This window comes from Mytilus californianus, unplaced genomic scaffold, assembly GCF_021869535.1.
Source record: "Mytilus californianus isolate M0D057914Y unplaced genomic scaffold, xbMytCali1.0.p SCAF_20, whole genome shotgun sequence".
NCBI classification, from domain to species: domain Eukaryota; kingdom Metazoa; phylum Mollusca; class Bivalvia; order Mytilida; family Mytilidae; genus Mytilus; species Mytilus californianus.
In genome coordinates this window covers 129,270-147,838 of record NW_026262669.1, presented here as the reverse complement: position 1 = coordinate 147,838, position 18,569 = coordinate 129,270, and the positions used below count along the sequence as shown (strand labels likewise).

Here is an 18,569-nt window from a genome sequence, read left to right as displayed (position 1 = left end):
ATTAGGTTAGAGCAATCTTTAGTTTTCTATGATCTAGTACCCCCAGTGTTAGGTGGAATAAGGTTAGAGCAGTCTTTAGTTTTCTATGATCTAGTACCCCCAGTGTTAGGTGAGATTAGGTTAGAGCAATCTTTAGTTTTCTATTATCTAGTACCCCCAGTGTTAGGTGGAATTAGGTTTGAGCAGTCTTTAGTTTTCTATGATCTAGTACCCCAAGTGTTAGGTGGGATTAGGTTTGAGCAGTCTTTAGTTTTCTATGATCTAGTACCCCTAGTGTTAGGTGGGATAAGGTTTGAGCAGTCTTTAGTATTATGATCTAGTACCCCTAGTGTTAGGTGGGATTAGGTTTGAGCCGTCTTTAGTTTTCTATAATCTAGTACCCCCAGTGTAAGGTAGGATTAGGTTAGAGCAGTCTTTAGTTTTCTATGATCTAGTACCCCCAGTGTTAGGTGGGATTAGGTTTGAGCAGTCTTTCGTTTTCTATGATTTAGTATCCCCAGTGTTAGATGGGATTAGGTTAGAGCAGTCTTTCGTTTTCTATGATCTAGTACCCCTAGTGTTAGGTGGGATAAGGTTTGAGCAGTCTTTAGTTTTCTATGATCTAGTACCCCAAGTGTTAGGTGGGATTAGGTTTGAGCAGTCTTTAGTTTTCTATGATCTAGTACCCCTAGTGTTAGGTGGGATTAGGTTTGAGCCGTCTTTAGTTTTCTATGATCGAGTACCCCCAGTGTTAGGTGGTATTAGGTTAGAGCAGTCTTTTGTTTTCTATGATCTAGTACCCCCAGTGTTAGGTGAGATTAGGTTAGAGCAATCTTTAGTTTTCTATTATCTAGTACCCCCAGTGTTAGGTGGAATAAGGTTTGAGCAGTCTTTAGTTTTCTATGATCTAATACCCCCAGTGTTAGGTGAGATTAGGTTAGAGCAGTCTTTAGTTTTCTATAATCTAGTAACCCCAGTGTTAGGTGGGATCAGGTGTGAGCAGTCTTTAGTTTTCTATGATCTAGTACCCCCAATGTTAGGTGGGATTAGGTTTGAGCAGTCTTTACTTTTCTATGATCTAATACCCCCGGTGTCAGGTGGGATTAGGTTTGAGCAGTCTTTAGTTTTCTATAGTCTAGTACCCCCAGTGTTAGGTGGGATTAGGTTTGAGCAGTCTTTTGTTTTCTATGATATAGTACCCCAAGTGTAAGGTGGGATTACTGTTTGAGCAGTCTTTAGTTTTCTATGATCTAGTACCCCCAGTGTTAGATTGGATAAGGTTAGAGCAGTCTTTAGATTTCTATGATCTAGTACCCCCAGTGGTAGGTGGGAGTAGGTTAGAGCAGTCTTTAGTTTTCTATGATTAAGTACCTCCAGTGTTAGGTGGGATTAGGTTAGAGCAGTCTTTAGTGTTCTATGATCTAGTACCCCAGTGTTAGGTGGGATTAGGTTAGAGCAGTCTTTATTTTTCTATGATTTACTACCCCCAGTGTAAGGTGGGATTAGGTTTGAGCAGTCTTTAGTTTTCTATGATCTAGTACCCCCAGTGTTAGGTGGGATTAAGTTTGAACAGTCTTTTTATTTCTATGATCTAATACCCCCAGTGTTAGGTGAGATTAGGTTAGAACAGTCTTTAGTTTTCTATAATCTAGTACCCCCAGTGTTAGGTGGGATCAGGTGTGAGCAGTCTTTAGTTTTCTATAATCTAGTACCCCCAGTGTTAGGTGGGATTAGGTTTGAGCAGTCTTTACTTTTCTATGATCTAATACCCCCAGTGTCAGGTGGGATTAGGTTTGAGCAGTCTTTAGTTTTCTATAGTCTAGTACCCCCAGTGTTAGGTGGGATAAGGTTTGAGCAGTGTTTTGTTTTCTATGATATAGTACCCCAAGTGTAAGGTGGGATTAGGTTTGAGCAGTCTTTAGTTTTCTATGATCTAGTACCCCCAGTGTTAGATTGGATAAGGTTAGAGCAGTCTTTAGTTTTCTATGATCTAGTACCCCCAGTGGTAGGTGGGATTAGGTTAGAGCAGTCTTTAGTTTTCTATGATCTAGTACCCCCAGTGTTAGGTGGGATTAGGTTAGAGCAGTCTTTAGTTTTCTATGATCTAGTACCCCCAGTGTTAGGTGAGATTAGGTTAGAGCAGTCTTTAGTTTTCTATGATCTAGTACCCCCAGTGATAGGTGGGATTAGGTTTGAGCAGTCTTTAGTTTTTTATGATCTAGTACCCCTAGTGTTAGGTGGGATTAGGTTTGAGCAGTCTTTAGTTTTCTATGATCTATTACCCCCAGTGTTAGGTGGGATCAGATGTAATAGAACGCTCGGGGAATGATAGTTCACCCGAGATCAATTTTTATCTGTATCTATCCATCTTTTGGAGATATAATAAAACTCTCTGGAAACAAAAGTTCACCCAAGACCTATTTTATCTATACCTACCCTGATTTTGGAGATATGAAAGCATTCTGCGGAACAGCAGGTACGTTGACATGACGACACATCACAGATGATAAACTTTGCTTCTTGATTTCACGTAATTGACCTAAAAAAGGGTTAACTTTCAAATTAGAATGAATTAAATTTTTTATAATATCGAATCCCCAAAGTTGATATTTTTCTCGTGGAACCGTCATGACTTGATTTACCCTTTAGGAATACCTGTGTATCAAATGACCAACTAATATGTTCTATAATATAGTAGCTTCAAACCTCTCTTTCTTTTCCTCACTCAAGACATTGTAAAATTCCATGTCTATCATATTTGTTTTTCGTTAATTGTTTCGTCTAAATCAGCCGTTTATGTTCCTGTTCTTGTTTGAATTTGTGTACATTTTGTAATGTCGGTGCCTTTTAAAGCTGACTGGACAGTTTGCGCTTTGCTCATTTTTGAAGGCCTAACTGTGACCTATACTTACTTACACTTCGTTTGGAATGTTGGATAATTATCTCATTAGCTATCATATTATATCTTATCCTCAAACTTGTCTTCAAACACACAGTGTTCCTATACTGAAAGACATTTCAGTATCAAACGTTTTCTAGAAATACGGTGATCCTTAACCGAGAGACGGGCAGATCCACATATTGTCAATAATCACCACTGTTCATGTACATCATTGAAGTGAAGGGGATTGTGTTTTAAAACCGTGATATGTGACATTGCAGCATGAGGCATTGTCTTGATACACAGTGGTCTTCAACTGAATGTCATTCCAGTATCTAATCTTGTCTTCATATGCAATGATCCTTAACGTACAGGTATGTCAATACCAGATCTTGTCTTTAAACACACTGATATCATTTTCTATTACTGTGGATTTATTTATTTTCGTGGGTACCAATTTTCGTGGTTTTCCAAAATTCTCCATTTAATCATACAGCAAATTTGCAATTCGTTGAACATTTAAATTCGTGGTTTCCATGTACCCACGAATTCCACGAAAATTGGTATCCAACGAAAAATAATGAATCCACAGTATTCTTGTACTTTCTTGAAGTCAGATATCATATCTTTGATGAGTTTTCATATCAACTGCAGTGTAGAGTCTGAGAGACATGCAGTGTAGAGTCTGAGAGACATGCAGTGTAGAGTCTGAGAGACATGCAGTGTAGAGTCTGAGAGACATGCAGTGTAGAGTCTGAGGGACATGCAGTGTAGAGCTTGAGAGACAGGCAGTGTAGAGTCTGAGAGACATGCAGTGTAGAGTCTGAGAGACATGCAGTGTAGAGTCTGAGAGACATGCAGTGTAGAGTCTGAGGGACATGCAGTGTAGAGTCTGAGAGACATGCAGTGTAGAGTCTGAGGGACATGCAGTGTAGAGTCTGAGAGACATGCAGTGTAGAGTCTGAGGGACATGCAGTGTAGAGTCTGAGAGACATGCAGTGTAGAGTCTGAGAGACATGCAGTGTAGAGTCTGAGAGACATGCAGTGTAGAGTCTGAGAGACATGCAGTGTAGAGTCTGAGGGACATGCAGTGTAGAGTCTGAGGGACATGCAGTGTAGAGTCTGAGAGACATGCAGTGTAGAGTCTGAGGGACATGCAGTGTAGAGTCTGAGAGACATGCAGTGTAGAGTCTGAGGGACATGCAGCGAGAGTCTGAGAGACATGCAGTGTAGAGTCTGAGGGACATGCAGTGTAGAGTCTGAGAGACATGCAGTGTAGAGTCTGAGGGACATGCAGTGTAGAGTCTGAGAGACATGCAGTGTAGAGTCTGAGAGACATGCAGTGTAGAGTCTGAGAGACATGCAGTGTAGAGTATGAGAGACACGCAGTGTAGAGTCTGAGAGACACGCAGTGTAGAGTCTGATATACATGCAGTGTACAGTCGAGAGACAGGCAGTGTACAGTCTGAGAGACAGGCAGTGTACAGTCTGAGAGACAGGCAGTGTACAGTCTGAGAGAAATGCAGTGTAGAGTCTGAGAGACATGCAGTGTAGAGTCTGAGAGACATGCAGTGTAGAGTTGTCTCATTTGCAATCATACTCCAGCTTCTAATTCTTATAGCGAACAACATTTCATTTAAACAAATCCGTCTGAAAATGTTAGACCTTTGCTTTACATACAACGCAATCCATAATATTTCATGCTCATGATGAGAAACATGATGACATCTTAGATGTATTTTGTATCTATTCACTTATCACATTTATGACTATTGAACATTGAACATTTATGACTATTGAACATTGAACATTTATGACTATTGAACATTGAACATTTATGACTATTGACCATTAAACATTTATGACTATTGAACATTGAACATTTATGACTATTGAACATTGAACATTTATGACTATTGAACATTAAACATTTATGACTATTGAACATTGAACATTTATGACTATTGAACATTGAACATTTTTGACTATTGAACAGCGGTATACTACTCTTCCCTTTATTTATCAGAAGAGAATACAAATTGGTTTGTTAAATTGTTTACGGAATACAATCTGCATGATAAAAATATTTGAAATAAACACAAAATATATTATTTTTTTAATTATTGTGGAAATATTATCCTATTGTAATCCACTTATCGTTTTTTCCTGGGTAATGCACGAACTTGCGATAAGCAGAGTGTATACAAATGGCTTTAATATCAAATTGGTACAAACCTGTTGTAAATCCTGTTGGATAAAAATCATTTTCATAATAGAACCTATCTCCAGTTTTGAATAAAGCAAACTGCTGGCCAAGTAAACATGCAAATGTGGGTCCAACAATTCCTCCTGAAACAGGTCTTTCTGCCATCGCACCAGAAATGAGATCTATATCATCTGGATGTCTAAAATAACAAAAGACTAATTGATTTGTATACAAATGAAGGTCCATAAAATGGATCCAGGTACAACTTTTTCTGGTATAGAACTGGGAACTATATTCATATCATCCGGGTTTCTTTTGTAAATTCTACATCTGGTTCAATACGTTTAATGTCCATTTTGTTACTTTCAATCCAATATTTTATAAACGGATAATCTAAGAAATGTATGTAATAAATCATTTCATTGCCGAATCCTGATTTGCACTTTATTCGGTTACTTTTTTTGGGGCCCCTTCGGCATGTTCAGAGATCACGTGTGTAGGTCTTATATATTACCGGATTTGAAAATGTTTGGGTTTGAACGTTTATGATTGAAGTAAATCCAGAAAGGGGCATCGGATGCACGATATCAATTAAAGTAATCTTATCATAGAAACCAGGCTTAAAATTTGGTTGCCTGACGCGCGTCTTCAAAAGATGCATCAGTATTAGAATCACTTACCTATATACGAAAGAAAGAGTATCGGTATCTCCCGGACGCACAAAATTAATTAAAGTATTATTTCATATAGAATCACATACCTATATACAGAAGCAAGAGCTTTGATAGCTCCCAAAGTATGGTCAGCAAATCCCATAATGCCTTTTCCAAAATGAAGTATTGGTCTTAATCCGCAATACTTCCTCCATCTATTGTAGGACGGTAGTCCATGATCTCTTCCTCTTTGGATATCAAATGACATTGTGTCAACACTGTTCCTAGGTTCAGATTCCCAAACCTTGTTTCGTCCAAAATCAGTCATAAATCGATCAGTCTTGCTTTGAAATCGTGTAAAAAGTGTATAGGATGACGGAGAGTTAGTTACAATATTACTGTAATTCTGAAAAGTATCAGGAGAAAATCCTTGGATTACATCGTTTTCAAACGTATCAAAAGTAGAGTGACCAAATCGGATAGCGGCAGTTGCAAAAACATTGCTTGTTGTAGCATCACGTGTTGGATTGTACATAGTGTTATGCCCATACCGTGTGCTTTTTAAGCCATATCTCATCATAGCATCCTGTCCTATAACTGCTGGCACATATGCTGTGTACACAATATGTTGGTAGATAGCAGAAAGAATTTTCCGTGCCTCTCTGTAGAGACTGTCACCATTCCATCCAAGATGTTTTAAATCTCTTAAGATTTTGTCGTTTTCTCGTAAAAAGATAACGTGAAATAGGCTTATAAATGAATCAAAAGTGTCTGGATGACCTAAAAATACATATAAACGCATATAAACTTAAACAGTATATATACATATATATAAATTGCCTAACACTATAATTTTAACACACTATTTAGTATTTAAATATTAAAATGTTAAAAATATTTACAAAGCGATAAAAGATAAACGCTATATTCCGCTAGACAAACTATCTTTATCGAGCGTGATACAGAACAAACAACATTTGGTAACTCATGCTACTGGGATATCGTGACAATATCGCCTGCACTGTGTCCAGTGCTCTAGACCACTCGACTACCTAGACTGAATAATAATCCAGCTTTCGGTGGCCTAGTGTTACCTTTCCTCGTCAGTATAATCTAGAGTTGTAACACTACATGATACATTAGGCATGAAGATGGAATTTATTGCAGATTAGCTAAATTATCTGTCGTAAAGGATCGTAAGATGCAGTCACAAAAGTAATTATTTTAGAAGTACGTCTAAACAAGTGACAACTCTACGACAGATCCATCCATTGGATCACCAGTGAAGGTGATACACGGCTGAAAACACATATTATATTCATAATTACTCTAAATTTCAGCACAAACAACAATGTTAAATCTGCAAATTTGCGGAAGGAAATTTTTGATCTTTCCTCGCCGGGATTCGAACTCATGCTATTGGGATACCGTGACAATACCGCCTGCACTGTGTCCAGCGCTCTAGGCCATGCAACCACCTAGACTGAGTTTTCCTTGGAGTTTGGTATTTTTTAATTTATGATGCCGTAATATGTATGTTTGTATGCTCATATTCATAACAGAGAGATCGTGACTTACACTGTGTTAGGTCATACAGCATGAAGTTTCAATATAGTCCTATCTGAACCAAACATTCGAAATTTTTGTTCTCCTAGCATGGAGTTTCAATATAGTCCTACCTGAACCAAACTTTCTAAATCTTTGATCTCCTAGCATGGAGTTTCAATATAGTCCTACCTGAACCAAACTTTCTAAATCTTTGATCTCCTAGCATGGAGTTTCAATACAGTCCATTCTGAACCAAACTTTGTAAATCTTTGTTCTCCTAGCATGGAGTTTCAATATAGTCCTACCGGAACCAAACTTTCTATATCTTTGTTATCCAAGCATGGGGTTTCAATATAGTCCTATCTAAACAAAACTTTCTAAATCTTTGTTCTGCTAGCATGGAGTTTCAATATAGTCCTACCTGAACCACACTTTCTAAATATTTGTTCTGATAGCATGAGGTTTCAAAATAGTCCTTCCTGAACCAAACTTTCTAAATCTTTGTTCACCTTGCATGGAGTTTCAATATAGTTCTACCTGAATCAAACTTTCTAAATATTTGTTGTTTTAGCATGGAGTTTAAATATAGTCGTACCAGAACCAAACTGTATACATCTTTGTTTTCCTAGCATGGAGTTTCAATATAGTCCTTGCTGAACCAAATTTTCTAAATCTTTGTTCCCCAAAATATAGAGTCTCAATATAGTCATACCTCAACCAAACTTTCTAACTCTTTGTTGTCCCAGCATGGAGTTTCAATATAGTCCTACCTGAACCAAACTTTCTAAATCTTTGTTCTCCTAGTACGGAGTTTCAAAAAGTAAAATAACAAAAATACCGAACTCCGAGGAAAATTCAAAACGGAAAGTCCCTAATCAAATGGCAAAATCAAAAGCTCAAACACATCAAACGAATGGATAACAACTGTCATATTCCTGACATGGTACAGGCATTTTCTGATGTAGAAAATGGTGGATTGAACCTGGTTTTAAAGCTAGCTAAACCTCTGACTTGTATGACAGTCGCATAAAATTCCATTATATTGACAACAATGTGTGAACAAAATAAACAGACATAATAGGTAAAAATGTCAAAAATAGGGGTACAGCAGTCAACATTGTGTTATAATCTTAATCAATATAGTCTTACCTGAACTAAACTGTCTAAATCTCTGTTCCCCTGAATAGAATTACCATAGATTAATGATAAGTCTTACCAGAACCAAACTGTCTAAATCTTTGTTCTCCTAGCATGACGTTTCAATATAGTCTGACCTGAACCAAGCTTTCTAAATCTTTGTTCTTCTAGTACGGAGTTTCGATATAGTCTTACCTGAACAAAACTGTCTAAATCTCTGTTCTCCTTCTATATAATTACCATAGATTAATGACAAGTCTTACCTGAACCAAACTGTCTAAATCTCTGTTCTCCCTCTATAGAATCACCATAGATCAATGACAAGTCTTACCTGAATCAAACTGTCCAAATCTCTGTTCTACCTCTATATAATTACCATAGATCAATGACAAGTCTTACCTGAACCAAACTGTGTAAATCTCTGTTCTCCCTCTATAGAATCACCATAGATCAATGACAAGTCTTACCTGAACCAAACTGTCCAAATCTCTGTTCTCCCTCTATAGAATTACCATAGATAAATGACAAGTCTTACCTGAACCAAACTGTCTAAATCTCTGTTTTCCCTCTATAGAATTACCATAGATCAATGACAAGTCTTACCTGAACCAAACTGTCCAAATCTCTGTTCTCCCTCTATAGAATTACCATAGATTAATGACAAGTCTTACCAGAACCAAACTGTCTAAATCTCTGTTCTACCTCTATAGAATTACCATAGATCAATGACAAGTCTTACCGAACCAAAGTGTCTAAATCTCTGTTCTCCCTCTATAGAAATACCATAGATCAATGACAAGTCTTACCGAACCAAACTGTGTAAATCTCTGTTCTACCTCTATAGAATTATCATAGATTAATGACAAGTCTTACCTGAACCAAACTGTCTAAATCTCTATTCTCCCTCTATAGAATTAACATAAATTAATGACAAGTCTTACCTGAACCAAACTGTCTAAATCTCTGTTCTCCCTCTATAGAATTACCATAGATTAATGACAAGTCTTACCTGAACCAAACTGTCTAAATCTCTGTTCTCCCTCTATAGAATCACCATAGATCAATGACAAGTCTTACCTGAATCAAACTGTCAAAATCTCTGTTCTACCTCTATATAATTACCATAGATCAATGACAAGTCTTACCTGAACCAAACTGTGTAAATCTCTGTTCTCCCTCTATAGAATCACCATAGATCAATGACAAGTCCTACCTGAACCAAACTGTCTAAATCTCTGTTCTCCCTCTATAGAATTAACATAGATCAATGACAAGTCTTACCTGAACCAAACTGTCCAAATCTCTGTTCTCCCTCTATAGAATTACCATAGATTAATGACAAGTCTTACCAGAACCAAACTGTCTAAATCTCTGTTCTACCTCTATAGAATTACCATAGATCAATGACAAGTCTTATTGAACCAAAGTGTCTAAATGTCTGTTCTCCCTCTATAGAATTACCATAGATCAATGACAAGTCTTACCGAACCAAACTGTGTAAATCTCTGTTCTACCTCTATAGAATTACCATAGATTAATGACAGGTCTTACCTGAAACAAACTGTCTAAATCTCTGTTCTCCCTCTATAGAATTAACATAAATTAATGACAAGTCTTACCTGAACCAAACTGTCTAAATCTCTGTTCTCCCTCTATAGAATTACCATAGATTAATGACAAGTCTTACCAGAACCAAACTGTCTAAATCTCTGTTCTACCTCTATAGAATTACCATAGATCAATGTCAAGTCTTACCTGAATCAAACTGTCTAAATCTCTGTTCTCCCTCTATAGAATTACCATAGATTAATGAAAAGTCTTACCAGAACCAAACTGTCTAAATCTCTGTTCTACCTCTATAGAATTATCATAGATCAATGACAAGTCTTACCTGAACCAAACTGTCTAAATCTCTGTTCTCCCTCTTTAGAATTAACATAGATCAATGACAAGTCTTACCTGAACCAAACTGTCTAAATCTCTGTTCTCCCTCTATAGAATTACCATAGATTAATGACAAGTCTTACCAGAACCAAACTGTCTAAATCTCTGTTCTACCTCTATAGAATTACCAAAGATCAATGACAAGTCTTACCTGAATCAAACTGTCTAAATCTCTGTTCTCCCTCTATAGAATTACCATAGATCAATGACAAGTCTTACCGAACCAAACTGTATAAATCTCTGTTCTCCCTTTATAGAATTAACATAAATTAATCACAAGTCTTACCTGAACCAAACTGTCTAAATCTCTGTTCTCCCTCTATAGAATTACAATAGATCAATAACAAGTCTTACCTGAACCAAACTGTCTAAATCTCTGTTCTCCCTCTATAGAATTACCATAAATCAATGACAAGTCTGACTTGAACCAAACTATCTAAATCTCTGTTCTCCCTCTATAGAATTACCATAGATCAATGACAAGTCTTACCTGAACCAAACTGTCCAAATCTCTGTTCTCCCTCTATAGAATTACCATAGATTAATGACAATTCTTACCAGAACCAAACTGTCTAAATCTCTGTTCTCCCTCTATAGAATTACCATAGATCAATGACAAGTCTTACCTGAACCAAACTGTCTAAATCTCTGTTTTCCCTCTATAGAATTACCATAGATCAATGACAAGTCTTACGTGAACCAAACTGTTCAAATCTCTGTTCTCCCTCTATAGAATTACCATAGATTAATGACGAGTCTTACCTGAACCAAACTGTCCAAATTTCTGTTCTCCCTCTATAGAATTACCATAGATTAATGACAAGTCTTACCAGAACCAAACTGTCTAAATCTCTGTTCTCCCTCTATATAATTACCATAGATAAATGACAAGTCTTACCTGAACCAAACTGTCTAAATCTCTGTTCTCCCTCTATAGAATTACCATAGATCAATGACAAGTCTTACCTGAACCAAACTGTCTAAATCTCTGTTCTCCCTCTTTAGAATTACCATAGATCAATGACAAGTCTTACGTGAACCAAACTGTCTAAATCTCTGTTCTCCCTCTATAGAATTACCATAGATTAATGACAAGTCTTACCTGAACCAAACTGTCCAAATCTCTGTTCTCCCTCTATAGAATTACCATAGATTAATGACAAGTCTTACCTGAATCAAACTGTCTAAATCTCTGTTCTCCCTCTATAGAAGTACCATAAATCAATGACAAGTCTTACCTGAAACAAACTGTTCAAATCTCTGTTCTCCCTCTATAGAATTACCATAGATTAATGACAAGTCTTACCTGAACCAAACTGTCTAAATCTCTGTTCTCCCTCTTTAGAATTACCATAGATCAATGACAAGTCTAAATAAGATGTCTTCAGATTTATCTGATTCCTCGGACCTGTTTTATAAAAAGAAGCTTTGATCTTTATTATGTTGACATGTGTAGGTTAAGTGTAAGTTGTTAAGTTCATCTTGAAAATCTTCAAGCCATCGTTAAACATTAGAGCAATAGAATATGAATTTTTGGGTTAATTGAAATTTCATATTAATTTTGTTGGATATAAAGGGGGTGAATATTGACCCAAACAGGGAGACAATAGAGAAAAATGTGCTTGTAGAATTAGCATCGGCAATTTACATTACAATATATTTTGATTCATGTGAGTGCTGAATCATTCAAACATGATGAGCGGATTGCTCTTTTTTTAAACTGGTGGTTTGTCACTAGCACACTTATCGGCCATTGGCATTAGCATAAAACCTATCGAAGCAAATCATCGATGTTTTTGAAACTAATATAAAGAAAATAATACCTGGTAAACATCCTGGTGATGGAGCCATTTCTGATCGCACAAAACTCCGACATGTATGACTGAATTCGCCCGGCAGTGTGAAGAACGGAAAACATGCTGGTCTAAAAAAGATAATGAATCTTGAGAAAGTATACTGTAAATTCAGTAATTATTGCGATGCTTTTATCAATGCCCAAAATGCGACAGGTTCGCAATATTTAAAACTCTCATATATAATTTCATTAGTTATTTGTTTTCATATTTTTTTTTCAATTGCATGAATTATATTTCACAATGTTTGCCAGAAGTCAAGGATTCGAACTAATAAATGTACGCGTTATAGTTATGAATTTATGTTATTATTGAATTTGTTCATAAGTTTGCATCTCAAATCATAATTATATACATTGTTATTGACAAGTTGGTTTAAGTCAGCTTTTATTTTCGGGACGGTGGTCAGTACTTCTGTTGTTGACATGAATTATCATTGGTATTGTCATAATTATGAATTATATTTGAAATTTTAGAGATACTTAGGATTTGTATACCTGAGGAAACGATTACCTTAGCTTTTTTGGGGAAAACCTTTCTGAATTTTGGGTCATCATTGCTTCGTGCTATATTTGGCCTTCTTAACCTTTTTGATTTGAGAGTAACTCTTTTAAAGACAAAACGCGCGTCTGGAGAACAAAATGTTATTCCTGATATCTATAATGAGTTTATTTGTCTAATATTTTTTATATACATTTTATTTTATTGAAGTTCTTCTGGAGAGTTTTATTATTACAAAAGAAGCAACAGATACCAAGGGGACAATCCAAACTCACATAGGAAAAATAACAAAAATACCGAATTCCGAAGAAAATTCAAAACGGAAAGTCCCTAATCAAATGGCAAAATCAAAAGCTCATACACATCAAACGAATGAATAACAACTGTCATATTCCTGACTTGGAACTGGCATTTTCTGATCTAGAAAATGATGGATTGAACCTGGTTTTATAGCTAGCTAAACCTCTGACTTGTATGACAGTCGCATAAAATTCCATTATATTGACAACAACGTGTGAACAAAATAAACAGACATAATAGGTAAAAATGTCAAAAATAGGAGATACCGAATACGCAATGGACAAACGAACAAAAGGACGAAAAGACAAAAAAACAGTCAACTAAGCAATTAGGAACACGAACCGCATCTGGAAAGCAGATCCTTCACCATATGTGATTTAAAAGTCTACCCAAACAATGTCAAACACAGCCACAAACCACATTATACTAAGAACAAAGCAAAAGAACATATGAACGAAACAATGTGTTAAAAAATCCGCTGAAAAAATATATTGATTTGACGTCTCCTAAAATAGTATTTTGCCTATTCAACCAATGATAAGCTTAAACGAGTTTATAATTCTGTAAATATTTGACAGTATACAATAAAGAAGATGTGGTATTATTGATAATGAAACATCTATCAACCATGGACAAATTAACAATGTGTTAAAAAAAATTACAATAAAATACATTTTTAGATTTTACGTCTCCTGAATTAGGATTTTGCAGTATCTACCAATGATAACCTAAAACGAGTTTATAATTCTGTTAAATTTGACAGTATACAAGAAAAGAGACGATTGACAATGAGGCTACTTTCCACCATAGACAAATAAACAATGTGTTAAAAAAAATACCCTGAAATACACATTTTGATTTTACGTCTCCTGAAGTAGTATTTTGCATTATCTACCAATGAAAACCTTAAACGAGTTTATAATGTCTGTTAATATTTGACAGTATACAAGAAAGAAGATGTGGTATGATTGACAATAAGACAACTTTCCACCATAGACGAAATGATTCGATTAAACAACAACTGGTCAACGTATGGTCTACCGTAATTTTATTAAGCTCGATTGAATGAGTATTTGTGATATCTTACTTGAAAACAAGTAGCTAAGATTACAATAAAAGGATATTCATAAATTTTAACGTTATAGTTTTATTAAGAGTTATGGAATGTTTTTCGTGAAAACATTCCTTTAATTGAAATTGTATCATGGACTATATCAGAAAATGAATCTTTATATAAAAAAAGTAAAACAAAAATACCGAACTCCAAGGCAAAATTTAAAAAGGGATAGTACATAAAAAATGACACAATCAAACGCTATCGATCAGTGGAACAAGTGTAAAACAACTGTCATATTCCTGACTTGGTACATACATTTTCCGAAGAAAATGGTGGGTTAAACTTGGTTTTATAGTTAGCTTAACCTTTCACTTGTATGACATTTGTTTATAATTCCGTTAAATTGACAAATGAATGAGCTACCCAAAGAGACATAATAGGTTAATGTGACAATGATTTTGATCCATTCGCCAAAACTGTGTAAACATACATATCACGTTATTTCCTTTTCTGTGTGAATATTTGTTTTTATTCCTTTTAACATTTTATTTCTTAATCTGAACTATCCATTTTGTGTAGACAAAGCAATAGAACAAAAATAGGAGATAAGTAATCAGCATTTTTATATATTTTGATTGGATTAACAGTTTCAATGTATTTCTTGATTTGATAAGCAGTTCAAATGTACGTTTTCATTGGGTAATTATAGTGCCTAAAAAGATTTTGTGAGGTAGACGAAGTTGACCTTAAAACGATCGTATTGAATTTTGATGTCCAAAAATAGGTAGATCGGACATATTTTGACTTTATTTACTGACTACTAGTACTTTTGTTTTGGATAAATTGTAATTATAACATTATAATGAAAGTGAAATTTTTTTGTTGTTAAGATTGACAATAATTTTACCGGGCGTAGCCGTGCGTAAAATGTATTTCGGCATTTCTCTTCAAAAACTGACTTGTTTTATGAAATAAAACGTCTGGATTGTAAAATTTCTCTTTTTTCTCCGGAATAGGCGATTATGAAATAATTTATCTACTCCATATGTGGAAAATTTTGTGAAAATATAAGAATTGACAATTCTTACCTTTCATACCTTTAGTTTTATTGATAAAAATAATATGGACTCGTCCAGTGTCCAGTTTGAAGGTCATTTAAGTTACTGTACACATTCATGCATGGTATGATTTAATCAATATACGTGTATGAGAAAAATAAACAATTTGGAGGTAAACTAATAATAATTTAATCCAATCAAATTGCATTAGATTCAATAGCAATGACTGGTCCACATTATAATAAGTAATAGGAGTAAACTGGGTAGGGAGAAAATAACAGATATTTTAAGTTCGTTTTTTGAAATAACGAATAAAATTTGTTAACCAAAAGTTTTTGTATAATTTTAAAAACATGTCGTTCTGTATGAGTATATTTTCGCATCTTTCATTTGCGTATTTAAGGCAATAGAAAGTTTGGGCTTCAAAAGTCTACATAATTATTGACTTTATACCAAAAATTCGCCCTTTTAAAACATTTAATCTTTCACAAATAATACATGGATACAAAGTAAAATCATTTCTTAAAACACTGCAAAAAAATCATTCTGATTGGTATAGTGGTATTGTCATAAATTGCGTTGAAATGAACCGTAGTATAGCAAACATCGAATTCCCTCACAAAATGTTATCACACACTATAGTTTCATTCATACCTTTTGACTGGCTTGTCCCGGACACAGCATACAATATTTTCATCACCATCTGCTCAGAATAAAAAATAAAGTAAAATGTATAAATCATGCAAAAATATGTTTATGATACATTGTACTGTGCATATATTTTTTCTATATTTCGTCTAAAAATAGATGAATCCAAATGCTACAAATAATTTGTGTACTAAGTCAACAGTAGTTTACCGATGTTCAAATCTCAAAAATTAATTAAAAAAATACACATAAAGGTAAACCACAAACACTGAAAGATCAATGCATCTCCTGATATGCTTGCATCACCCTCATGCAAATCCACACGTAATTGGTCGGGTCTGTGTTGCTCAGGCTTTAGTTTCTACGTTGTGTTTTGTGTACTGTTTTTCTTTTCGTCCTTTTTCGTTTATTGTCATTTCATTGTCAGTTTGTTTTCGACTTATGAGTTTGAACATCCTTTTTGTATCTTTCGCCTCTCTTTTAAGTTAATGAATGATCAAACAGTTTTGATCCAATCAGATGAAGTGTCCAGTTTTGGTTCATCTGCCTAGCGTTTAGTCCTATACTGGATCAAACAGTACCCTTAAGGTCTTTTTCCTGTTGATGGGCTGGAAAATTCTAAGCTTTATTGTTTAGTATACACTGTAAACGATGACAAGTTCTCAACTGATAGCATAACCAGCAGGACTATATTTGTATGAGGAAGATGCACAATAGCAGTCAGTAGGTTTTGATTTTACATCCCTGAAGGTTAACATGGTAAAGGTCTTTTTAAAATACCATCTTTTGGTTGAAAATCTTGGTTTGGTGAAGTTTGAATCAATCAGGTATTGTTTTCTGCACAGATCTTTTGTTGAAAATATGTTAACTTAGCTACTACGTGGTTAACCGATTGTACAATGCATAAGTTGTCAGTAAAAAAAAATCGAAAAGGAAGAGGTAAAATTAGAGCAATTATTTTGCCACTGAAATTGCAACATAGTAAGCTTGTTCAAGGCCTCTAAAATTATGTCAAATTTATTGATAAATGAACACGTTAATATTATCTGGACACTTCAGTGCAAAAACTGCACTGCTTATGTCAATATGACGTCATAGACATGTCGAAACTTACGTATTCTACCTAAAATGGTCATTTCACGCATTTTAGACAAAATATAGATATGTGTGCAACAGCTTTACCAAACAAGATATTTTATACACAGTTACATCTTTGTTGAATACATTTTTCTTATCAAAATACTTTTTATTGTAAAGCTGTTTTTCATTTCCAAATAAAGATGACAAATACTCAAAATGAGGATTATTTGGCCGTTTTTGCTGTTTTGCACTTAATTTAAGCCCTACTGCCAAAATGTGAGACACAATATAAAAACTGATGTCCTAACATCTAGCGGATATTTTTTGGTAGATTTATGATACTTTTTGATTGTCGAATTCAAGAGACCACAAAAAGTGGCTTGATCACACCTTCTCTTTTGGTGAATAAATGAGGCAGTTTTTGCTTTTTTGCCTTTAATGTAAACCCTAAGGCCAACATGTTAGACAAATTTCAATAGATAAATACCGATGTCCGAGACATCTAGAGGATATTATTTGGTAGATTTATGATACTATTTGATCGTCGAATTCAAGGGACCAAAAAAGTGACCTTCCCACAACTTCTCTTTTAATGTCTAAATGATGTCTAAATGATCTTGTCTTACCCTGAAGAAATGTTGTTGATATCACGTCAAAAAGGACTAGTAAACCAAAATGTATTAAGTTGATATTATAAATATGGTCCCTAGGAGCTGTCATCCCAGCGTCATGTACACTATTGCTTATCTCTCTCGGACTAGGTAGTCTGTGGCCCGTTACACTTTTAAAACGTGGTGTTATACCAATATTAAAGTCTGTAAAAGAAGAGCAAGGCATAATTCAGAATTGTCCTGTAATCTGGAATACAATATATACTATAAGGTGGAAATCAAAATACTAATGTACCTCCGCGTAAAGATCATGTGCCTGTCAAGTCCGGAACATCTCAAGATTTCCCCTAAATATCATGTACCTGTCCAATGAATAGGATTGTTAGTTTTCCTACTGAAGGTCGATGGTTCTCTCCGGGCACTCTGGCTTCCTCCGCATATAAAAACTGACCGCCACAAAATAGCCAATAGTGCTGCAAGTGGCGTTTAACACCAATCAATCAATCATCAATCAACCAATACGCAAAAGACAATATGCATGGTAAAAAAGTGATATGACATACGATCTCCATAATCAGGTGGCAAAAATCTAGCTTGTGGTGAAAACGTGGTTCCCCATTCTGGGTGTTTCCTATTGTTGCATGAGCCATCTGCCGATCGATATCTACAATTGTTTTTACACATCGCTATTTTCGTCGGACAATAAGGTGCAATAGCCGCCCTGAATGCCTCTGCATTAGGTAACTTTCCACCATGTCTAAAATAAGAGAAAATATTACCATTCACTTTCAAACACAATAATTATCATTTGCAAATATCATTTGTTGATGCTGTGAACTTGCTACGTTTTTACTTTAAAACGAAATGAAATATATTTAGTCAGCAAATTCTCCATATCAGGGGATTTACTCTGGCATGAGCATTACGACGGATGATTCTTATGGAACCAGAACCGATTTGTATCGATTAGTTCATAGTGTTCGTTTTTTTAATATGTAGTGTTTTGTGAACTGCGGTTTGCCCTTTCGTCTATTGGTCATTGTATTGTCTCTATTCCTTCTGCATTGACTCTTTGATATCACGTTATATTGGTTAAATTTATTTATTTTTTTC

At 35.1% G+C, this 18,569-nt stretch overlaps 1 protein-coding gene across 1 annotated transcript; it reads right to left on the bottom strand.

The window, feature by feature from the left end:
- Nucleotides 1-4,606: 4,606 nt before the first annotated feature.
- Nucleotides 4,607-18,140, bottom strand: LOC127731652 (peroxidase-like protein). Its single transcript, XM_052240405.1, has 12 exons — nt 18,020-18,140; nt 17,472-17,660; nt 11,655-11,756; nt 10,839-10,871; nt 10,635-10,667; nt 10,160-10,192; nt 9,686-9,718; nt 9,008-9,040; nt 8,417-8,446; nt 5,827-6,331; nt 5,096-5,265; nt 4,607-4,629 (listed from the first exon to the last, which is right to left on the bottom strand). The coding sequence occupies exons 1-12, from the start codon at nt 18,138-18,140 to the stop codon at nt 4,607-4,609; spliced, it is 1,305 nt and encodes a 434-aa protein (XP_052096365.1).
- Between the last annotated feature and the right edge of the window lie 429 nt (nt 18,141-18,569).